This window comes from Metarhizium robertsii (assembly GCF_000187425.2).
Source record: "Metarhizium robertsii ARSEF 23 chromosome Unknown MAA_Scf_1, whole genome shotgun sequence".
NCBI lineage: Eukaryota > Fungi > Ascomycota > Sordariomycetes > Hypocreales > Clavicipitaceae > Metarhizium > Metarhizium robertsii.
In genome coordinates, this window is record NW_011942149.1 from 5,866,663 (window position 1) to 5,889,829 (window position 23,167).

Genomic DNA, 23,167 nt, shown 5'->3' on the forward strand with positions numbered 1-23,167 from the left:
TCACGGTCCTCTTCTATCCAGGATGACCGGGCTTGGAATACCGGCTCAGGACTGCAGGTTTTGTCAAGTTCCCATCTGCACAACTGTAGGGTAGCCTTTCCGGGAGGCATGACCTGCAACTTGCCTGGGACCTTGTCAATACAAATGTACATGCTTTCTGGGCGGTACGGGGGTGACGTTGCGTTGTCTGTGCCGGTCAAGAGTCAAAATGTCTAAATGATTGGCTACTCCACCTGTAACATATGTCCATCATGCAATGCATCTTGCTCTACCATATCGATACATACATACGCATACATACCTAGCATAGTACATTAGGAAGCTCGATCCTGGCGGCTGTTTAAGCGCGCTACGCGCGGCAACTGTGGGTCCTCTGGGTCAGGAACCATGTTGTTTACGACCACCTTCAACCTTCAATGTCCGCAAACATTCAAAGGACGATTAAGCTCAACCATACTACGGCGCGGTGTGCTTATCGGTGCTTGCCGTGAGAAATGCTGACGACTCTCCCCGACTTTACCCCGCGAGATGTAAGATTGGTGCCTGCATTATCAGATGTTATTTGACTTTACTGACAATCATCTCCCAGTCACATTCGCTGTGGTACACGTCGTCCAGAGGAGGGACCGCGCAACCGCAGGGACTGCACGATACGCACCATGGAGACTCACCAACCCATAACCATGGTTCTGGCCAATCAAGGTCAAGAGGTCACATTATAGAACGGACAGCACTCGCGCGTCTCGCCGCCGACGAGCAATTTATGAATCGACGCCGAATACAGGTACAAAACTTTGGAAGCGGTTGGCTACGGCCACCTGGTGTAGCCAAGACCCTACACCAGATGCGTGAGGAAAAGCGTGAACAAGAGGAGCACCAGGAAGCCATGCGTCGAGAACAGTTAGCTCAGGAACTTGCCGAAGCGGAAGGAGGCGGCATGCCGGACGAAGGCATGATGGATGATGTACAACTAGACGGCGCACATGATCTCGACGATGAGATTCCCGATGCCGATGACCACTTTGGCATGGGAGACAACGATGAAGACGATGACGGAGATGAAGAGGGACTCGAAGCAGAAGACCCAGAAGAACTAGACGATGAAGCTCTGCGCGAAGAACGCCAAAATGACCTAATGGCAGCACGTATGCGCATGACCGACGACGCATTTCGTGAAGCTCTTGTCCGCGGGGACCCCGACGGCGATGACATGTACGGCGGAGTAGAAGAGCTCGAGGAAGAGCACCAGGGTCACATGCTCGACGAAGATGACTTTGCGCATGATGGCATGGAGGCAAACCTGGACGATGATATCCCCGAAGCTGAGAGCGGTCTGTACGAACACACGGATTCCGAGGCTGAATTAAGCAGCAGCGACGACGAAGAGCGTGACGAAGAGCAAGAGGATCAGGATATTGGATTCGTGCCAAGAACGGCACAGATGGCACCGCCTCAGAGCCCGACATTACGGGGGAGAAGGGTCTCGGGGAGGGAGAGTTTGGACTTGAGCAATATCCTGAGTCAGGATGAGAGTAGTTTTATGGACAGTAGCCCTGTCCAGAGGAGACGACATGGATGAATACGCGAGTATGAATATGATACCCACGATAAAGAAGGTTAGTTGATGATTAATTGGTGGTCGATGATGAGCGGTCGATACCATGATGGTGGGTGGCGTGAGTGTACAACAGGATTACTTGGTATTTTCAAGTATAAACCCTTCAGTTTATGCTATACCGCGCTGGAAGTGCCCGGAGCGACTGAGTATGAAACCTTGAACTGTCTATCATTACTGGCCCATGCCCCACCGTGACTTGAATACCGTGATTGTGATTTAGTATACTGACATGATTGCGGCACCTACCCGAGTACATAGACGGGCCGGCCTTGTGCCGCAAACCACTTCCTTTCCCGTACCAAAGGCAACGCAACGTTCAACTCAAAGCCACGGCATGCCCAATTGATGAATCTCATTTCGTAGACCCAAATATAATCAAGGCCTAAACACGGTTGTCGCACGCACCAGCATCTCAAGTCCATGCGGCACCGCCAGACGAAATCCAAACCTCGTATTAAAAATTCAATCTCCCCCACCATGCAAGAGTAAGAAGAAGAAAAAATACCCCAAAAGAATAACGCCCGCCATATGCATTTTTCAAAGCTCAACCGAAAAAAACCACCCACCCACTTGGTTCACCTCTCCAAGATATTCCTTTCTCTTCCCCCCCCGGGTGCAGCCCAGCCCATCAGAACAACCACACGTAGAAGAAGAGCATGCCGACGGCCGCAAAGAACAGCAGCCACAGCCTCCACCCCACGCCCGTCCGCTCGGCCATAATCTTCATCCTATTCATGGTGCCCCTGACGCGCATCCTCGCGTCGTCAAAGGCGTCGTTCATTTTATCCGCCAGGGCGGAGGACTCGCGGATCTCGTCGCCGATGGCCACCGTCATCTGCGCACCGCCACCGTCAGCACACTGCGTATACTTGCGTTTCGTACCCGGGGAAAAAGAGCCACATACATGTTTGAGGGTGCGGACCTTGCCCAGTATCCCGGCGACCTGGTCCTCGTTCTGGCTCTCCAGCTCGTCGAGCACGGCATCGCTGTATTGGCCCTTCCTGTTTGGCGTGGCGGCCCTGTAGCCGAGGCCGTGCCGCTCGCCGTGGCCGCCGTTGGGGTAGGCCGCTGCGTACCCGGGGTTGTAGGGGTTGGGACTGTGCCCGCGCGGAGTGTGGTCGCCGCCCGTGTAGCCTTCGAAGAGGGCGGAGCGGGAGTCGCGCTGGTGGAGGGACGACGCGCCGAACCTGGGATGCCGGTTAGCTTGCTTGTCTGCTGTGGGGGAAGCTGGTTTGGGTTTCTTTTGTGTGGTTGAGGCGCTTTGGGGGAGGTTTGAAAATAGGAGGTTGACTGACCGCTGGGCCATGATGGCACGGGGGGGCTATTTTCCTGGTGTGCGGGAACGGACTGGGAGGAGGTAATATCAAAGGAAAATAGGGGGGAAAAGTGAAAAAGAGGAGAAACAATGGACGAAACGAAATTTAAAATGTCATCTTCCAGGGTCGAGTTATGGCTTAGGTGGTCTTGATGCAAGTTCGGAAGATGGACGCCACAAGTGTTGCATTTGGGACTGGGAATTGACTGCAAGTGAGCCGTGGCACGCGATTGGTAGGCTGGTTGGCGACGGGTGGTACGTACCGCGGCGGTGCCGACCTGCGTTGGGATGGCGAGTGCCAGCGTGTTAGCCTCGAAGTATCGCGTCTACTGTATTCTAAAAGGACCAAGGTACATGTGTTGACTCAACGTTTAATTGTTTTCTGCAAAAGTGATATAAATCAATGCATGGCTTTTGAACCGTTTCAAAATCTCTTTAAACTCTTTTGCAGGCTAGCTCGTTAGCTCCATCGTAGTGCAACAAGCTAAGTACCTATCACGAGAGGTGAAGCTTTAGGTAACCTCAACAGCGGCGATGAAGATACCCGTTCTAGGTTCCGATTGAAGAGCTCTCGAACTGAATTTTAGGCGTGCAGCGGGAAATATTTTTGTGCTTCACCCAGCTGACTGCCATCTACACTCCTGAGAGCACAAGCAGCCCAGTATACCACACCACACTAGAATTTGAACGGCAATGCTTTCATTTAACTGTGCTTCCCCCTTTCGAGCAAATATTGTTGCTCAAAATTGTACCCAGCAACCGGGAAAAAAATAACAGCTCACTATTGCCTCCCTTGCGTTTATATCCATCCACGGGAGAACCACACATGTAGATCCAAAGGCGACCCACCAGCAGGCAAGCGAATTCCCGCAGTCATACCACATCCGTTCTTGTTGTTCCAATTCACTTTTGATAGAAACCCATGCCCGTCAGGGCCCATGGGACCATGCTTTTGCTTTCGTAGCTCATACGCAAGTTCGCCCTACGCCCATTCATGGGGTTCATCTACCCCGACATCTCAGTGTCCTCAGTAGGAGGCTGGAAGTCATCGTCATCTTCGTCCTCATCCTCCTCCACGGGGTGCTGCTCAGCGGCTTTGGCAAAGTCGATGACGGTGCCGCGTGTGCGGCGGCCACCCTCAACAATGTTGTTCAGGTCAATCTCCTCCATGCCGTCTTCCTCGTCGCCTAGAAACAAATCATTAGCAAAGTTGCGCTGGTACCGTGTCAGAGCCGCCGGCTACTGCGCTTACCGCCCTCGCCGTTCTAGGTATCCGTGTTAGTTGGCTGAGCAGAATGGGAAAAGGTAGTTTGCAAAATTGGGTACATACCTCTTCCTCGTCGTCGTCATCATCATCATCATCCTCTTCGTCCTCTTCATCCATGGCAGCATCCTCAGTGTGAGGAACGCCCTCAGCGGCGGCCTTGCCCTTGCCCTTGCCCTGAGCAAAGCCGGTCTCCTCGGTGGAAGAGTTGGTGGGGAGAGTTGTGCCGTTCTCAGCCATGGTTGAAGTGATTGAAGTTGACACGATGCTATTTAGAGGGGTTTCGGAGCTGGAGTGAGATGATGAGAAGGGCAATTAGAGAAAAAAAAAGACTGGGAGTGAGTGTGAGTTTGGCGTATGAGATGGGGGTGAGCTTCAGTTCACTTTTCTGCATGGCGCTGGCAGGCTCTTAAACCGGGCAGGTGCTGTGGGTGCTGTGGCCAGCAGAGAACAGCAAAAGCACCTCTGTTTGTACGTAGCAACGGCGCTAGAGTAAATTTAGCTAGCGCATTTCGAAAAGTTAGGTCACGTGCGTCCATCAAGGGATGAGTTCGATTTCGCAGCTGTTGAAGCCGGGACAGAAACATGCAGCAGGCTTAGGCTTGGTAGATCAATGATTGTTTGTTAGAATGTAGATCGTTGTCTTTGCGTAATGATATGAATTAGAGTCTCTCGGTGGTCGTATCGTACGTATGGCATCACCTATGCCGCATTAACAGGAACGAATCCGACGCATAAAGTACTTTGTGTACCATTCTAGGAACTCAAATAGCTTCGAGTACCGTTACTCTCAAGTCGTTTGGTCCTTGAACCCGAATGGAGCCGTATCCATGGTGATTGAGTAACAATCTGTAGCTCCAGTACCAGCATCGTCACCGCCGCTTACAGAGAGAGTACTATCAAGGATGGCGAAATACCCGCCCAACAAATCACCAAGTCCGTATAATACAATCGATTAACATGTCTATGTTCTATGCCCTCCTCTATTTGCCCTGCTCTCCACCGCCACCACTCAACGCTATAAACACTGCAATGCCAATCATCCACCAGTACCTGTAAATGGTCAGCACGCCCAGCTTTTGTATACCCATAATACTCAATTCCTAAAATCATGGATATAACGTACTTTTGCAAGAAAGTCTTCTCAACCTCCTCCTCCACCTTCTTTCCGTCCTTTGACACAACAACTGGCTTATTCAGAACCGGTTGCGGGCCCCTTCCCTCCGTCAAAACCACAACCTTGGGGCCGAAATCCCTCGTCTGCCCGGCGTCAATCTGTACGCCCTTCAATGCAGCGCTTAGAACGTCCCCTCTCGAATTGACGGAGACTGTGATGGTGGGGGAGTACCCCTTGGCAAAGTTCTCTGTGGAGGCGACCGTTGTTCCCGAGAGCCAGGACTTGACTTTGGGGTCGTAGACGCCGATGCGGACAAGGGAAGATGAGTCGGGGATGTCGGGAGCGTCGTAGGATGTTATGGTTGAAGAGTCGAGGGCGGCGAGGTCGTAGGATATGGAGGCGAATGGGAGGGGGGCTTGAGGGTGGGAAGAGGAAATGGGTTGGATGGAGATTTCGGCAGTTTGCGGGTTGGCGTGGATTGTTAGGGCGGCGCAGAGCGCGGAGAGGAGAATTGTTGTTCGCATGGTTGCCGGGCGGGAGGCGACGAGATTTGACCGTGATGCTCTGAGAGCTGGGTGATGACGAACGTCTGGTGGTTGAGAGTGAGCTGGGGCAGGAAGCGCACCGGAGAAACGTATTGGCCCTGGCCTACCCTAGGTAGTGGGTCTCGCCGCTGTAGTCTGGTGACTCTGGTCGATCACGGCTGAATGTCTCTCCTCATTCTGACGTCTTGTGCCAAGCATGCTCTTCATTTCCTATCCAGCACAATCGCACTCGAAATCAACCATTCGATCCTGCACCTCTTTGCTGCCTGTATAATTCTCAAAACATCTCCGAAACTAGCATGGCCCTGTAAGCATCAGGAATGGCTAAGCTCTTATCCTTGTCGCGTATCGTGGCGTCTGCACAACGTCAAAGTAGAAACGCGACTGACCAACGGCCCCAATCCCGTGCCGCGTAATGGAGTACCGTTCTGCCGCGCATATTCAAAAGTTGATGTCAGCTCCGTAGTTTTGCAGAGTCTTCATCATCCGTCTGTTCTGTCTCGCGCTGTGCAAGAGATGCATGCGATCGATATCTGCCTTTGTAAAACCAAAATCCTGTATCAAATATTGGACAATCTCGACTTGATTTCTTTGCACACCCTCCTTCAGCATGTCCCCAATGCTGTCACGCGACAGATACGCTTTGCCTCGCTCAAGGAGAAATCTGAGCATGCCGATTCCCGCCTTGACCGCGACTATGCATAAGCTGTGCCAACTATCTCGGTCTCCTTTTGTCGGGGAGATGTCTGCTTTGCCGTCAAGCAACCAAAGGACCATTTCTATATGTCCTCCCGCAACGGCAGCCTGAAGTGTCGTCCACGCTTGGGGATTCGAAGGTGATGTCCCGTCTTTATCATTCTCAACTATAGCTCCATGATGGAACAGTATCTCGGCGATGTCCTTGCGTCCGTGGAAACACGCCCAGCTTATAGGCGGGTCTATTTTATCAGTATATCCTTGGGCATCTTCTTGAGCATCTTCTTGAGATGGGCTCGGGTCTGCTCCCCCTTCTAGCAGACGCTCAACGATACTGAGCTTGACTTGTGAATCCTGTACCACAATATCCAATAGTCTTCTCGCCACATCCTCTGTGTATTTATTCAATCGAATAAGCAGCGTTGCAAATTCCACTAATTCCCCCATGCCTTCCACCGCTCTTTCAAAGACTGAAAGGCATACGGGCGGGCCTTTCACAAGCAAAGCTTCGAGTACCGCCCATTTTTTATGGCGGATAGCCGTGGACAACTTTGTGGCGATATCTGCACTCCCACATCTTATATCGGCGTCATACTCAAGAAGCAAGCATACCAACTTGACATCTGCCTTTTCTACGGCCACTTGGAAGCACTTGCATCCCGGGTGATCTTTGGCTCCCATATCTTGTTTTCGACGAAGTAGGAATTCGACCATCTGCATGTTGTTTTGACAACAGGCTGTGGACAGCGGAGTTTCGCCCGACTCTGAAAGAGCGTCAATACTGATGTGACTTGCAAGAAGTAGTTTCTCAGCTGCGCCCGGCTCTCTGATGTAATGCAAGAGCGTATCGCCCTTTCCCTTCTGCTTTCTCAGGTCCTTGATTGAAAGAACTGCATAAAAAAGGGCACTATTGCCTGTTTGCATGGCTCTGTCAAGAATGCCGGCTCGGGTTTTACATGATAGTGCGTTGAGTCTTTCGGAGCGAAAAACTTGGGGGAAAGCGTCGAGGAGAATGTCAACCACATCGTAAGATTGCTCATCCAAAGCGATGCCCAGCAGTTCGTCGTACGCTTTCCAGCGCTTGGGGGGAGAAGTCGGTTCATCTGCCGCCTGCTCCAACAGAAGCTCCGACAGAGGCTCCGACAGAGGCTCCAACAGAGGCTCCAACAGCAGCTTCATCATATCCAATTTGTTGGCTTTTACGGCGCCAGGAAGCCATGCCGGGATGTCGGGGAAGGACCATGCTCGCTTGATATCTAACCTCTCGTATAACATTTGCCTGATTTTAAGTTGTTCACGGGAGTCGGAACCTCCCTGAAACAACTTGTCCGCGTCCCAAAACATCGTGTTGTTCACTTCTTGGATGAATGCTTTGTTGTCGAGGAGATGCTGGACAATCTCGGCATTATTCCCTTTAATCGCCGCTCCCAAAGTTGTAATCTGAGATGGCTTCACATATCTTCCATTTATACTGGCTCCGCTTTTGAGGAGAAGGTCAAATAACTCCCTTTTCCCGGTGTTGCAAGCCACCATGAGCGGCCATTCACGCTCAAACACTCCTTCGGGGTCGGCACCCAGCGCAATAAGTTTTTGGACCAGTTCCAAGTTGCCAAAGCGGCACGCCACAAGCAAGGCTTGAGTGAGACGATCGGCTCCTTTGGCGTCATTACGTGATTTGTCAATCTTGAGAAGATCAAGAACAGCATCAGCAAGGTCGTTTGTGGGAGGCTTTAGTGAAAGCTTCAGTAGATCATCGAACATTTGGCGTTTCTCGTGCTCCAGGTCCAAGTCTCTAAACTCCTCCCATTCTTCCTTAATATTGGTTTCTTTAGCCAGTCGCGATATGATACTGCAGTCCGCCAGTTCCACGGCCAGCCAAAAATGGCCCAGCTGCAGTACCCGACGGTTCATGCGTAGAATGTAGTTGATCTCACATTCGGCTGTAGCGATGTGCGGCCTCTCCGTGGCCGCCTTCTCTCGGATGAGCTTGTTTTCGAACGCCCATCTTCGGATTTCCCGGGAAAGTGCAGTGCTGGCTATCGGATCTGAGCGCCTCCAGGGGAATCCACGGAAGGCCCCGTAATGGTCTTTGCTTGTTCTGGTAAAGGCGTAGACGTCTTTGGCTGTCATGAGATCAAGCACCATGCCCTTGATCTCGTTGGGCATGAGAACGAATTTCCACATGACAAAAGATTTCGAAAACGAATGAATAGAAAATAGAATTCACAAATGCAGGTATGATTAGATTTCCATGCTGTGAGTGTAGGACCAGGCAGCGCCAACCACTATATACTTCGGCCCTCTTCAAAACGATACAAAAGCCTCGCGCTTCACTCTCTGAACATGAACAACCTGTCAAACAAATTTCATGCCGCTCACCGACATTGAAGCGAGAAAGCCCATGTCAAGGCAAGCAAACGCTGCCGGGGATAATAGCGCCCCATAAAGACCAACCAGGTGCTGATAGGATGACAGAACCAAGCCAGCGGACAAACAAACAGCAGCGGCTTGCAGGCAACCGACATGGTAAACATTGAGCCTAGGTCTAAGAAAAGCGCAGCTGGAAAAGGAAAAAGGAATGAAATGAAAAAAAAAACCCCATCTGTTCGGCCAAAGAGTACAGCTGCGTGCTTTCGCGCGGTCCTCACATCAAAGCTTCTTTTCAGCTAGAAGTACAGACGCGAACTTTTGTGCGCTTCTTCACGTCAAAGCTTCTGCGTGACATTAGCTTTTAGTCACCGCGCGTACAGCATGCGGACAGTTCTGGTTGCACCATCGTCGTAATGCGACGCTGCAGAGGACCTTAATGAACGAGGGCTCGCAAAGCCGTTGGAATAAATATCGCGTTTGCAACTCATAGCGGTGACGGGACAGGATGGAGAAGCTGGTGAAAAGAGGTCGGGGCGACGCGCTGGTGGAATATTGAAGCAGGTTACCCCGTGACTCCTGCCCTTTTGGATGTGATCTGCACCACTGAGTACCCGAGATACGTAGAGGTACTAATCTACCCGACCCAGGTTAATCAAAATGGCGTCAGGTCACCTCGGATATCCTGCCTGTTCAAGTACATACACGAGAGGCACATGAAGAGCACCCAGCTGCAAGTACTTCAGGTGATGGATCGTCAATATGGGAACTCGTCCTCGTATATTCAACTGTTCAGGTCCTATCCGCATACCCCGCTCCCTTACGACAAAACTCAATGCCTTTCAACAGCCGTTGGCATGAACAAAGCGCAACGCCGGAACCATACAACGCCAGAATGCAATATGCTCCAAGATGCAAGGAGAGAACAAAAAAAAAAGAAGAAAAGAAGAAAGGTGGAAAAAAAGACAAGGACAAAGCACGAAGGCAGCTGTCCCCGCTTCTAATCATGGCCGTGTCCTTCTCAACCCCAATATAGTGATGAAGACATTTGTACAAATTTTGAATGGCCAACAGTCGTACATCGTTTGTCATAACCCCCCAGCAATTCACCCCACATGTAGCCGTGCGTTTCCATTTAGTCGTCTAATTGGGTATCATCCTTGCATCCTACTCCTGCCAAGTTTGAACCTCCTCTTTCTGCTGCCGCCTCTGTTCCTCTTCATCAACATCTTCATCGTCGCCAATGGACGAGTCGTCTGAGGAACCGTCAGACTCCAGTGCGTATTGAGGTGTCCGCTCTACCAAACCCCGATAGTATGCAACGAGCACCTCTGGATTAGGCACGATTTTCCAATCCACCCTATAGAGAAACTCTAGCTCTAACATCTTCAACTCGGCAACCCGGACGCCGCCAACCCTAGCGTAAGTCGTGTTGTTCCAGAATGAGTCGGAAAGCCCCTTGGCAGCTACAGTGGCTGCTGTGATCAAGAATCGATGAACCGTGAGAGTGTTTATCGTGAATTCGGGATACAAGGCGCATAAACGATCAATGTAATACACCATGGAGAGAAGTAGAGGAGGTGTAAGTGTAGCGTGTCTCGCCAGGCGGTGAAGGTAGTCTCGTACAGATATGCCTGGCGCAGTCCTGTAATCTCTATGTCAGGGGCACCATGCATAGGCAGAAGACAGGTTTTTTTTTTGGTACAGATTGGTAAAAAGTAAGGGTTCTATCAGACCGTGGCTTTTGCAGCCTTGGGGAACGTACCTGGAATGAAAACGTGTTAACCCTCCGCTCGATATCCGAATGGCGTCATTTGTCGAAATCAACTCAGCCAACATGTGAGCTATCAGCTCCACAATGTCTTCTACTGCACAAAGCTCGTAGCGCTGAGGCAAAATTTTTGGCTCCCCACTAGTCCTTGCTCGCTTCGGCGCAGTAGTTATTGCAGATGATGGCGCACGACCCGCAATGCTCTCACCAGTCTGTGAGGTGGCGGGCGTATCATCATTCAGGCGACCAGGAGACACCCTTCGCTTGTTTGGTGACAAGACTTTCTGAGCATCGTTGTCAGATCCGGTTGATGGTTGAGGGTGCGCAGGTGTTCCGCTTGGCAGAGAGCCGGAAGCCGCAGGCGTGACAATGTTTTGGGGCTGCGGCTGCGGCGATGGAGGGAGTTGGTAGATCTTCTGGCGCGAAGTGACACCGTCATGATGCACACGGCCGTCGACAGCCGATTCGGTTGGTTTCGCGTGCCGGCGACGAGGGGAATTGGAGGTAGCCTTTGGCGAAGACGTAGTCGCTGACCGATGCAGACGTGCGGTCGAGGTTGATGGTGCCAATCGAGGAGATGCTTGGGGGGACGGAGGCGTTGCATGACCGCGGCGAAAGCTGGTAGGCGACGCATTGGCTGAGCCGGTGAGAATTGGGGATGTCTTCAACATGGTGGACAGCGCATCGTCGTCTGCACCGAGACGATGCTTTTAGGCCCTGTGCCCGGCGAATGCCAATTGGTTGCTTGCGATTATGGTGCTTCCGTGCGGCAATGCGACAATGAGATGCGCGTGGTTACGGAAAAGCTCTAGGACCTCGTCGCTTTGGATCGACTGCGCGGACGGCACCAAGACAGCCAAGACAATTCATTGAACAACAGAATAAGGTGGTTCCCTATCTTGCAAAGGAAAAAAAAATGCCCTTGGCTGTGGTCGTGGGACTCGCCCTGTTCGCAAGGCGGCGATATGGGAGCTGAGCACAGCGAGTACAATGAGTGCGACGAGTGCGACGACCACGACGAGCGCAACACGTTTGTACTTGAGGGTTGGGCACTCGAGTAGACGAGGCGGAAGCGTCTTTCAACGGCGATGGCGACGTGTTGGTTCGCTGGTCGAGATTGTTCAGATGACTTTTGTCTGCAGAACTCGGGACTTGGCACGCAGGTTGCAGCTCAACTCGAGAAGCGAGCGAACGTCTTGACTGCCAGGGTCGGGACAGGGCGATCGATCTGCGGATGATGGATGACGGCCGAGTGCAGGTGGCGGAAAGTTCCAACTAGTGGTAGCTGAAGACGGCGGCTGTTTGGTTAAGCGCGAGACCGTCGAGTGGTTAGAGCACACACCCTCTTTAGGACGTGCTCAAGTGATGCAATGGCAATTATGGAGGTCAGTTGGTGGCCTCACAGTTGCCTAGTTGGAGACAAAAACGAATCAATAAATCAAGACAAAGACAGTATGGGAGGTACTATGGTGAAGCAAGGAAACTGGCAACATTTTGAAGAGTTGGAGAGAAAGGCAAATGAGGGAACGCCAATTGAATTGGGCAACTACGACCACCACATGCAGACAATGACCCACCACATTATGGGTGTCCAAGCTGGTTGGTGCCAACTGGCCTCAGGTGCCAGCGACTGGACGCCCTACATGTATGTACAATGTGCCTGCTGCCCCCCGGGGGGCGCGCCCCTTGTTCCCCCTGTGGCCCCGTCAGGTCAATGCCTCCAGCTGTCCGGTGCGCTCTGGTCCACTCAAGTCAACTGGTCAACCTGCTGGTTCGAATTGTCATCGCTAAATGTTGGCACTTGCACTCGTCAGACTCCCCCGGCCGGCGGGGTCTGCGGGCTCCGACATGTCCAAAATGCTGCCAACTTCACGTGGGGCAACATGCATCACCAACGTCACCTTCTTGACCTCTCAGCCCCTCCGCTCGAGCACCACTGGCATCGCTCGGCCAGCCCGCGAACTGCATTCGAGTCTGCGACTCCGCTAGTGGGCAAAGCGACCATCTTTGATATTTGAACCAAGTGGGCCTCTCTTGCGAGAGAAAAATGGCTTGCATTTCCGTTCCGGAGGTTTCTTCTCTAGAGGCACGAGAAACGCGCGGAGTACTCCGCATCATCAGATGATGCTGGGCGACTCAAGCGCAATTTGCTGCCGCCTGTTGGTATGATCGTGGCTTGCAGTACTCATGATCGCACCGTCCATTTTGGTCTTGTCAGTCAGTGTATCTGTATTGTGTAGTGCTCTTATAGGAGCATGTATACTCCGTAAGGACAGACGAGCGAAGTATATGCTAACTTCTCAGTAATTCCAAGCAAGGCTTTGCTTGACCCAGCCCCCAGACCACCATCCATCCACTCGACAATGCCCAGAATAGCTTTGTCCATGGGAGCCACACCGGTTGTCGGCAAGATTCCTAGTATCAAAGATTTCTCCCTCGGGTTTCCCAATGGTTCCCAAGCTCTACCCCGGAGTACATACGCACATACCTACCTACCTGGGTAACTAATGCAAGCACTCACTGCACCCCAGATCAATCCTCGAGCAGGTCTAGTATGGGTAAATTAATCACTCCATCCCATGCTAGTCAGTGGAGGCGAGGGAGCAAGAATGGATGTTTGTTGGAAATGGACCCTCGAGCCTCCTCGGTCGTCTCAATAAACTTACCGAGTACTCCGTAGTATGTTGTACGACGCACGTCACAATCAGAGACATTGGCCATCAACCCGGAGAGCAAATACCCTGCCTCGACCAACCCTCGTGTTAGCATAGGGCTACCTGATTCGTACCTGCAGCGGCATGTACGTTGTCTCATTTACGCCCTGTTTGCTGCCTGGGTGGTTTGCTGTCGTCAAGTGAGTAAAACCGACTGCTTGCAAAGGCAGACTCTGGCCCGACAGGTTTTGACACACACATAACATCAAAAGGAGGTTCTTGCATCTTGTCTTGCTTGACAACACGTACTTGCTTTGCGGAGGAAAACGAAGCATGTGCCATCCGAGACCGAATGCATTCACCGGGCCAGTATCCAATCAATGGCAAACAGGATTTTCTATTTTGGTCCTTGTGTGAGGGCCTGCCCGACGCGGCGGATGTGGAGTTCCATCGACGCCGCCGCCTCTCGCGGAGGTCCGCGGTCAACTCGTGTCCTCGATTGGCCGGGAGTTGGATGCTCTTGAAGAAGCTAATTCGGTAGGGATATCGGGTTGACGATATTTTAGCACCCGGTGCCTTCTAGAAATACCCATGATACAGTATTATCACGATTCCGGGGTAAATCGCGACTAGGATAAATATCGAACCCCGTCGTAAACCCGACTTCGAAGGTGGGGTGCTGTTTTCTCAGCGCGGCTAGGTTTGTCACTCGCACCAAAGTTGTACTGGTATTTCAGCAGACGGCATGATTCTTTAGCAGTGGACGGCTAGACGAATGCTGGGTCAGCGATACACAGACTAGGGGTAACGAAGATCCAGAGAGCCATGGCGAATAAGCATACCTACTCCGTACATCGGTAGGTATATATGCTCAGTTGGAAGATGGTGTCTCCAGGGTAGCTGGCGGAAATGCTTGCACCTCATCTTGTTGTACGAGTTCTCGGCTAATCCTCGGTCTTGGTCGAGTCTGATGAAGTCGTGTTTGCACAATATTTTCTAGCACCGAGCAATTTTTATTTTCTTTGTTGCTCTTATGTATGCTTCTCATATTTTGCAGAGTACCATACTGTCCAGGTAGCACTCAACATCGTGTCTTGCTACTGCTGGCTGACGATTTCAGGATTGCAATGCTCTTTCCTGTACCTAGTACTTTGGCAGGTAGGTCCGGTAGGCTTTGCCCACTGCATGCCAAGATGCGCGCCAACTTACTTTAGCCGATAAGATAAACGGAAAGCACGTGCCCCCCAACTTAATGTCACCAAACCCGTTACTACAACAATGGGCATCATCGAGCTTCGTTACGTTGTAGATTCACAGCTTTGCTCCCCCGACATCGATTTTTCGCTTGCCATCGACACTGCACTTGGGACCATCATCTTGCTGTAACGATCGATTATCCTCTATAGACTAGCGCAGGAAACCCGGGTAGGACCTTGGGAATCGGGCGTCACGGATATCCGCTCCCTCGTGATGCCGATGCGCCAACAAACGAGAGCAACATCAATTGTAGCTCCGTTTCGTTGAACAGCTCCCATGGCTCGACCGCAGAATTCGCCGATTCTAGCACAGCTGCGGAATGCAAAGTCACTGCCCGAGCAGACGGCAGCCCTGCAGGCTCTCAAGAATGAAATAGTTGGCCATGTGCAGAAGAAGGAGGCATGGATTGGCCTCGGCGTTCTTGAACCCATAGTCAGAACTCTGTATTCCAACCGTTCACCCGCAAAATTGAACGGAAAAGATGCTACTGTCCAGCCTCCGTCGCGGCCTCTATCCGATGACGACTCTGTCAAGCTCCAGGCCCTGCAGCTCGTCGCAAGCTTTGCCAACGGTACGACGATGACTCCCCTCCCGGCGGCTTGTCGCTTATGCGTCCTCGGCCACCCTTCACCAATTCTATTTGCCCGTCTTCTAATTCGTTGCACCTAGGTGGACCCGCGTTTCTTCACCCTTTACACGCAGCTCGTGTCGTACCGGCCATTTTGGGAAACATCTCGCCCTACACGAGTCCCCCACAGGTGGTCGTTTCTTCTCTGAGAGCGCTCCTCGACATCACTTCTGCCGCCCGTCTGGCCGTTTCGCCGTCACCTCTCGATGTACAGACTCTCGCCGACAATGTCTTCACTTCCCACCATATTGAGTCGCTCCATGCGATGCTCTCGATGACGTCCTCGAAATATATCCTCCAGTCCCAAGTTGTTCTCGCATCTACCTTGATAAGTCGTCTGTGTCGAGAAGACAGGCACCAACATGCCCTTACCGTGGGCGGTATTCTAGACTCCTTGGCTGCTCAATTGGCAAGGTTTGCAGTTGCAGATGGCCTTGTCGTGCCAGGTGCGGAAGAGCATGCGTACAGTGATGGGCTTCACGAGGTGTTTCCCGAAGCGGCCAACCCTGGTGCCCAAATTGGACCTATTCTCGAGGCCATCAGCTGCATTATTGGTGACTCCAAATACCGGGCGAACAGACTGATCTGCTCGCCTTCCTTGCTAGCAATTTTCCCAAGCATCAAGTTTGAACCATACGGGGATCCGCGGGATTCACAGCAGGCGCTGCCACCAAGACACAACGGCTTAACTGCTATGGAGTTTATTCTCCCCTCTCTTCCTATTACGACATCGAGAACGCCATCAGCCGCTGCATCGTCTTTTCCCACCCCAGATCGATCCGACTCTAGGACTTCTAGCAGAACATCGCTGAGCAAGTTTGGCTCGTCTGCTGTGTCTGCTGTGTGGGACTCGCCTCGATTCCAAGCATTAGGAAATACCGTCGACGTCTCTGCTGAGGATATTGAGAGCCCATTCATTCCATGGCTCATCCATCTAGTGCGATCACTGAATGATTACGATCGGTTGATGGCAGCCGCGGTTCTTGCCGCGCTTTTCAAGGCTGGGCTTGGTAGAAAGGGTATTCGAGAGACCAGCATTGGCCTACTTGTGGTCCCCATTCTTGTGGGCATGATCTCAAAGAATGACAAGGACGGAGTCGAACTCCTAGATTCCTTTGAGACAAGTCAACTTCAAATCTTGGAGAAGGCTCCGGCTATTCTTGCCAGAACCATTACAGACAGTGAATACCTACAAAAGGCCGCGTTTGACTGCGATGCTGTTAAAGTCCTCACAAGGCTTCTGAGACGGGCATACCAGCCTGTAGAGGACATGAGGCACCCCAAGTACTGGTCGCCGAATCCGGATACAGGGATGGATGTTGAGAGCACATTGCCTCTTGCACAACTCGGGGAGAATGGCCAGAATCCCTTGCTCGCTCACCGAATTCGCCTCCGTGAATCTGCACTGAAGGCTATAGGTGCATTGTCTGCAGGCAAAGAGGATTACAGGAAAGCTCTTATCGCAGAAGACTTTGTCCCATTTGTAGTCGAGTCTCTTAGCGAATTTCCTAGAAAGCCGAAGCAGGCAAAAGACAAACCACTCAACGATACTGCGCGGACTGGGCCAGTATCGACTTACGGCACAAACCCGCAGTCCGTCATCATTGCTGGCTGCCATGTAGTAAGGACATTGGCTCGGTCGGTTAGCATCTTACGGACGGCTCTGGTGGATCATGCAGTTAGTATACCTATATTCCGCTTCATGAGCCATCCAGACATCACCATTCAGATTGCTGCCACGGCCACTGTCATCAACCTTGTTGTGGAGGTCAGCCCGGTCAGAGAGGTTCGTTTGCCCTCCATTTAGAAGAACTTGGCGGTTCGATACTGACAACCTTCCAAACAGCTTCTTACCGAAAAAGGAGTAATGAAGGTACTATGCGAACATGCTCACTCTGATAATCACTCCCTACGGTTAAATGCCCTGTGGGCATTAAAGCATTTCGTGGATGCCGTGGGACCAGATCTGAAGAAAGCATGCCTAGAGCAGCTTCAGCCAGGGTGGTTGATGCAATTGATTCGCGACGACGACCAAGAAACTTCTTTCTTTGCTCTGAAAGCCAAAGAATCATCAGCCGATGATTTGGACGAGGACATGGACATGCAACAGTCTGACGAACCTCTGCGATGGTTCTTCGGAACTAATGGGACTATACGAGAACTAGATGCTTCTCGATCATCGAGGCTACGACAGGTGGAGGACCGGCTGGCTTCTGTACGTGAGGCGGAGCTCAATCCAACTAGAAAGGCACGAAACGACAAGCTGGCGATCCAGGAACAAGGCCTAGATTTCATAAGAAACTTCATCGGGAGACCGGAATCTGGCGTATCATCAGAGGCTCCCAGTGAAACCACCGAGATGATTGATCACTTGTTTAGCCAACTCGGCCAAGACCGACTCTTTGAGATCCTGGCATCAAAACTACGATCAAAGGTTCTACATCCGTTCTCAAGAAGGACTCTGGTCAGTGCTGGAGGGACTCGGGTGCTCCATCCGCAAGCCAAGATTATTGTGGCCGTCATATGCATCCTCGTCCACATGGCCGCTAGTATCCACCGACATCGCCAGCTCGTTATCGCGCAAACAGAGCTTTTGAAGCTCCTTGCCCAGCAAGTTAACAGCAAGGATCGAGGCGTGCGGGTATCGCTTTGTCACCTTGTTATCAACCTGACTTGGCATGACGACGAGACCGAGGCACAGGCCTGTTCACACCGAGCACAGGAGTTGAAAAGGCTCGGTTTCTATTCCAAAATGGAGACGTTGAAGCAACACGATCGGGACTTGGATGTGCGTGAGAGGGCGAAGACGGCTACGTTTCAAATAGACCAAGCGACCTATTAAGGGCCCGGTGTGAAGAAGAGCGACTGAAGACAAGCATGCTTGATCATTACGGCGACAGTGGCAACAGCTAGTCACTTGGGGCGTTGGAGTCGAATTTCTTGGTCGTGATGGCAGGACATGCGTTATCAAAGGTTCCGTATGACGGTTCGTGGCGGTTCGTTATGACTGAGCTGAAGCATTCAAAGAATTCATTATTGTAGGTCAGCCTACATGTTGGTGAGTAGGCACCGGCTTTGTGTATATATTAGTTGACGTTGCGGCATTCATATTCTGTCTTGATAGGGTAGTCCTAAGCTGTATAGTCTAAATCAACCCATCCTTCGTGTACGTACGCTCCAGCGTCGCAGCAGTCTGCGAGCCTCGCCTCACCGTGACGAATGCATCGCAAACCATATATCGAAGCAACGACATACCGGTTCGTCGTGCACGGCGTCTCGTATACGACCGCTACTCAACACGGTCAGCTGAATTGCCTATAACCCCGTACGTGCCTTGGCCACGCGCAACCGTTTGACGTCCGACTGCCATCTCCAACGGCCCGCCGTGTCTCATCCCCCACAAGTATCACATACCTCCCGGAGTCGCACGGAAGGGAGAAATTCCCCGGTCGGCGACCAAAAGAGCCCGCAAACGCCGGGGCCGAAGACAGACGTCTCTGGCAAAACCGCAAGGAGAACTAAAGGCCCCTAAGCTGGGCTAGTGTACGGGAGACTCCGTATACCATTTCTAATACCATGTGGGTATGAAGGGATCAAGGCGGCTCGAGGGAGCGGTGTTGCAGGACTTTCAAGGTATTCAGCTAGTGGATACATTGCACATGGTGAGGCAGTCATATGATGGATGAGTTGACGGCATGTCTGGGGATTCCTTGGGGTGTTTGTTTTCCGTGCGACAGGCGCTAACTCCCTGCTGTAGCTATTCGTACGACTACTCCGTAGATCGGGATGTACTAGAGGATTCATCACATATTTAGCTGTGATACCGCGAGACGGGCGGACATGCCCTGCCTTGACGGCATTGTCTGGCTAGGAATGCCGTAGAGCGGTTGGCCGGATGGCGCGGTGGTTGGGAAGAAAAGATATGAGTCAAGACGCATTATCTACAGAGTACGGAGTATGGAGTATCTATTCGTACGATCAAACTCTCAGGAGGAGGAGTGTTTTAGTGTTTGATTGTCAAATAAAGGAAGAGAAAACGAAAGAATCGACTTGAACGTGGTCATGCTGCACGCCCTTGAGCGGATGGCCGCTGTACATACATACATATCGCCACGAGGAAACGAACCTGTGTGACGACAGGTTCTTTTCCCTTTTTTCAATTTCAGCCCCGGTAGCTGCACGATGCACGAACACTCAGAGGAAAAGATGACGAGGGTGGACAAAAAGCAACGGGCATGTGTTTGTCTCAGACTACTTCACCGAGAAAGCCACGTTCCACCCTGCAGACATTTGAACCACGCTCCCGTTTCTTTTTGTCCGACCTGTCTTTTGAGATGACTACTACTTTGGCGTCTACGGAGTGGAATCTACTCCGTATGGCACGATTGTCTCTGTTTATTTGTTTGAGCACGCCACGGGCTGCCGGCTGATGACTGGGAAAAGAGACGTGCGCCGTCGGGGCCTTTTCAACCGCCAGATCTGGGGTTGTCTTAGTAGGAGACTACTAAGCTCGCCGTTCCCGATTCCTTGTCGTTTTGAGTCATGATCGTCGGCGGGGATGATGAATGTGTTCGGATGTGCGTGGTGTCGGCCTGTTTTGCCAAGTTGATACTGGACCCTGGACCCTAAACATCCCTTGGCTTGTGCTTGGTGTGTTGGTGTTTTTCTTTGTTGCTTTTCTATGTTTTGCTTTTTTACTGGACCCGTGTGAGTGAAATACCTTGTGGCGGATGTTAGCAGTTGCTAGACATGTGAGCATTTGTTTTGCGCAGACCGGTCACTGAAAGTCATGGCCTCTTGGCAGCCAAATTCCTTCATTGTGAGGAAGGGAATCTGCTATTGGGGATGCAAGTGCGGGACGTGACTTGGGGTAACACAGACAAAGACTCGATTGTCAAACGCTTGGCGTGTTGTAGCTGCGAAGTTTCGCTTCACCCTTATTGAACATTTGGGCAGCTGGGGAACTTGACGTGTGTAATGGGGGCATATCTCCTACTTTTCGATTCTAGTATGGTAGAGATGTTCCCGTCTTGTCACTCTGAACTTGTCGAGGTAGCATCAAAAGCTTGTTTATATGAAACAAACCAAATGAAGCCGGGAGCTTGCTCGCATCCGCTAATACAAAATGCGACATGTGCTGTGCAAGTCTGTGTCAAAGCCAGGCCATTAGACGAAATGCGCGCCACATACGGATGCTCACATTGACGCACATAACGTTGTCGACGAGAGCATACGCATTGCTCGAGAGGCAGTCCGCCTGGCTAGCCACCTTGACGTACCAATCCTCTCAGCTACGGTCCGTACACGGTCGTGACAAAAAGAAAAGAGCAAACGAGACGCTCGTTGACCATTGGAAGGTGTACGGGTCAGCACAGAACAAAAGACGGAGAGGTTTCAAGACATGATGCTCGTGGATGCCTCTCTCGGCTTGGCATCATTCCGCGGTAGAATTGTGAGCTCGGGTAGTGGATGCTGGTTTAGATGGATAGACTGATAAACCCCGAGCTGGACGGTTTCTTTATTCTTATTGCGGCTTACATCGGACACAGGCGGTAATATTGTCGTCAACAGATTTCCGTCTATAACCATACGTTTAACTAGGCTGTAGGTGATGTGTTTTATTTCATGATGAATGTCCTTGGGAGAAAAGCATTGCTTGGCCGGTCAAATCTATCAATCGTCAATATTACATTGCCAGATGAAACATGCACTCTATTGGCATGGAACCTCACCGGAGGACATAGTAGCGCGGCATTGGCTTGTCAGTGCAGTCTGGATTCTGCCACACGCGCAACGACGAGCGAAGAGAAACTGAATTACTGCTGTGTTATTTTGACTTCAACAAGCGTGAAACACTGCCTACTATACTACACCGACTTGGCGGATGCTATGTTCTCGATGAAATGAAGATCACATTATACATACCTAGGCAGATAGCTAGCAGAAACCAAGTAGTAGGTATGTACTTCGTACTCCGGCACGTCTCAGTACGGAATATCCTCTGCGTACTCCGTATTCGTACTAGAGATGATTGGATTGATATGAGAGTTCCAGAAAACCGGCTGCTGCTCAAGTGTTGCGCCACCGAAGTACGTCATGCTTCTGACATGGTTACACTGGCATCGCCCCAGTTCTTCGTGATGGAAGAGTGGGCTTGATTTTCTGTGTACTCGGTACGATACGGACTACTCCATACCCAGGTAGGTATGTAGTATACCAGAGAAATGGTACATGACAACGCCAAAAACACGGGCGTAGTCATCCATTTCGCCCAGATCTGGTGTGGTAATAAGGGTTGCTCGACCCCCCCCTCTCCCATGAACAGCAGGCTGGAGGTCGAAACGACATCGGCTCGTCCTGACGGGGGGCGTCTTCGTTTTCCAATCACGTCAACCGGACATGCCCCCGAGTAATGTTGCCGTCTCTGTGCTCGATGAGGCTTGCAGGCCCATTGGTCCCAGTGCTTCGGGCTGCAGAGCATCGTATTGTCCTTGTTCGATGTGGCAGGTCTTATTGAAGTCAAATAGAACAGTCTGCCACGGGGTTCGTTATGAAATGGTGCGTGAGAGATGACGCAAAAATTCAATAGCATCGACGGAGTACTCCGTAGCAGCCGACCCAAATCCTATAACTTGATGTTTGACCAGTAACTGTTCTTGGGATAATAATGGGTGGCCAGCTGTGCTATACGTCTCATGGTTGAAGCGCCTCACTCTCGTCAGGTCTTGCCTTGGTCCAGGGATGATGATGCACCGAGATGGACTGACGGATTCTCCAGCTGGCATATGCTTCCCTTCCCGTGACGTGCGGACCTGGTCCATGTCGCTGCAAACGCTGCGAGCCACTCTCTGGACAAGCGAATGCATGATCTGTGCTAGTGCATCGGCGAATGATGATTGGATGGCATGGTGGCAGTGGGGGGCGTCTTGGGCGTTTCTCGGCGACCTGCCAGGTTGCCAGTGAGGGGGATCACCAGACCTAAAGTAAGGAACATTTGAACCAGGGACTGTCTGGTACCACAGCGCTCCAAATGTGCCCAGGTCAGCATCTAATTGCCTACTTAGAAGTAAGTAGGTACTCGGTACCATTGCTTCGTACCTATTACTCCGTGGCGTGTGGAGAGGAGCACTAGGTACGTACTACAAGTGAAGTCGGTCCAAGTTGCTGGTACAAGGAAAGGAGCAGCCACGCGCCATCGTTCCCTTGTCCAGAGACAAAACAGCCACCAGACTGTCTAGTCTCCGACTGTTCTCCGACCATGGCTAGGAAGTGGGAGCGGGCGCGTAGGGCAAGTAGTACGGAGCACTAGTAGTAATAGCTCGAGGCGTTGGTTTGGGAGCTTGGGAGCTTGGGGTGCCTGGTTGGCTGGTCCAGGGTGTTGGAATATGAGACGGCCTCTGCTTTAGGGATGGTGTTTCTTGGCCAAACGTCTGGAAACCGTCCATCTTCCATCATTCAGCAGCCAAGACGCACCATGTCTTAGTTTAGGAGAGGCCCACAGGGCGGAATGGAAGCCCGACCGAAGGTGAGGGTGTAAGGCATGGTGGCATCGTGGTAGTAGTAGCATCAGTCCGAGCCAGCAGCAGCACTAATAAGAAGCTGACAGGAGCGGTTAGGACGCGGACCTTTTGCTAATGGACAACCTTGGCGTGAGCGGCGCCTAGAGCCGCACTCTATATTCCGTCGTCGTGATCGCGTTCGGGAAGACGTTTTGCACCAGTTGAGATGCCCGGCTGGACGAGGCTGGACTGCCATGACCGCTTTGGTAGAGAAACATCAGGCCACAACAACGCTTCTTCCAAGGGTCGTAACGCAACCTGTCAGGACAAAAGATGCAAGTGTGGATGCCGACGCACGTAGGGACGGAGAGAGCTGCTCTTCTGAGGCAAGCATGCAACCAAGCTGGGAGTGTGATCTTGTCGGCTGCGTGTGTGA

General features: G+C 51.7%; 7 protein-coding genes across 7 annotated transcripts; 2 read left to right on the plus strand and 5 right to left on the minus strand.

The window, feature by feature from the left end:
• Nucleotides 1–494: 494 nt before the first annotated feature.
• Nucleotides 495–1,579, plus strand: MAA_01818 (Anaphase-promoting complex, subunit 15/MND2; the record flags this gene model as incomplete). Its single annotated transcript, XM_007819816.1, has 2 exons — nucleotides 495–530; nucleotides 590–1,579. The coding sequence occupies 2 exons, from the start codon at nucleotides 495–497 to the stop codon at nucleotides 1,577–1,579; spliced, it is 1,026 nt and encodes a 341-aa protein (XP_007818007.1).
• Nucleotides 1,580–2,246: 667 nt separating this feature from the next.
• On the minus strand, nucleotides 2,247–2,924 carry MAA_01817 (uncharacterized protein; the record flags this gene model as incomplete). The annotated part of the gene is made up of 1 exon (XM_007819815.1): nucleotides 2,247–2,924. The coding sequence occupies one exon, from the start codon at nucleotides 2,922–2,924 to the stop codon at nucleotides 2,247–2,249; it is 678 nt and encodes a 225-aa protein (XP_007818006.1).
• A 1,014-nt stretch (nucleotides 2,925–3,938) lies between these two features.
• MAA_01816 (Histone chaperone domain CHZ) lies at nucleotides 3,939–4,437 on the minus strand (the record flags this gene model as incomplete). The annotated part of the gene is made up of 3 exons (XM_007819814.1): nucleotides 3,939–4,120; nucleotides 4,186–4,198; nucleotides 4,264–4,437. 3 exons carry the CDS (start codon nucleotides 4,435–4,437, stop codon nucleotides 3,939–3,941), a joined length of 369 nt encoding a protein of 122 aa, XP_007818005.1.
• A 743-nt stretch (nucleotides 4,438–5,180) lies between these two features.
• On the minus strand, nucleotides 5,181–5,838 carry MAA_01815 (cyclin-dependent protein kinase regulator pho80; the record flags this gene model as incomplete). Its single annotated transcript, XM_007819813.1, has 2 exons — nucleotides 5,181–5,250; nucleotides 5,324–5,838. The coding sequence occupies 2 exons, from the start codon at nucleotides 5,836–5,838 to the stop codon at nucleotides 5,181–5,183; spliced, it is 585 nt and encodes a 194-aa protein (XP_007818004.1).
• A 462-nt stretch (nucleotides 5,839–6,300) lies between these two features.
• On the minus strand, nucleotides 6,301–8,739 carry MAA_01814 (Ankyrin repeat protein; the record flags this gene model as incomplete). The annotated part of the gene is made up of 1 exon (XM_007819812.1): nucleotides 6,301–8,739. One exon carries the CDS (start codon nucleotides 8,737–8,739, stop codon nucleotides 6,301–6,303), a length of 2,439 nt encoding a protein of 812 aa, XP_007818003.1.
• Nucleotides 8,740–10,089: 1,350 nt separating this feature from the next.
• On the minus strand, nucleotides 10,090–11,364 carry MAA_01813 (cyclin-dependent protein kinase regulator Pho80; the record flags this gene model as incomplete). Its single annotated transcript, XM_007819811.1, has 2 exons — nucleotides 10,090–10,567; nucleotides 10,688–11,364. The coding sequence occupies 2 exons, from the start codon at nucleotides 11,362–11,364 to the stop codon at nucleotides 10,090–10,092; spliced, it is 1,155 nt and encodes a 384-aa protein (XP_007818002.1).
• A 3,516-nt stretch (nucleotides 11,365–14,880) lies between these two features.
• Nucleotides 14,881–18,074, plus strand: MAA_01812 (Armadillo-type fold domain containing protein; the record flags this gene model as incomplete). The annotated part of the gene is made up of 3 exons (XM_007819810.1): nucleotides 14,881–15,175; nucleotides 15,274–17,018; nucleotides 17,079–18,074. The coding sequence occupies 3 exons, from the start codon at nucleotides 14,881–14,883 to the stop codon at nucleotides 18,072–18,074; spliced, it is 3,036 nt and encodes a 1,011-aa protein (XP_007818001.1).
• Between the last annotated feature and the right edge of the window lie 5,093 nt (nucleotides 18,075–23,167).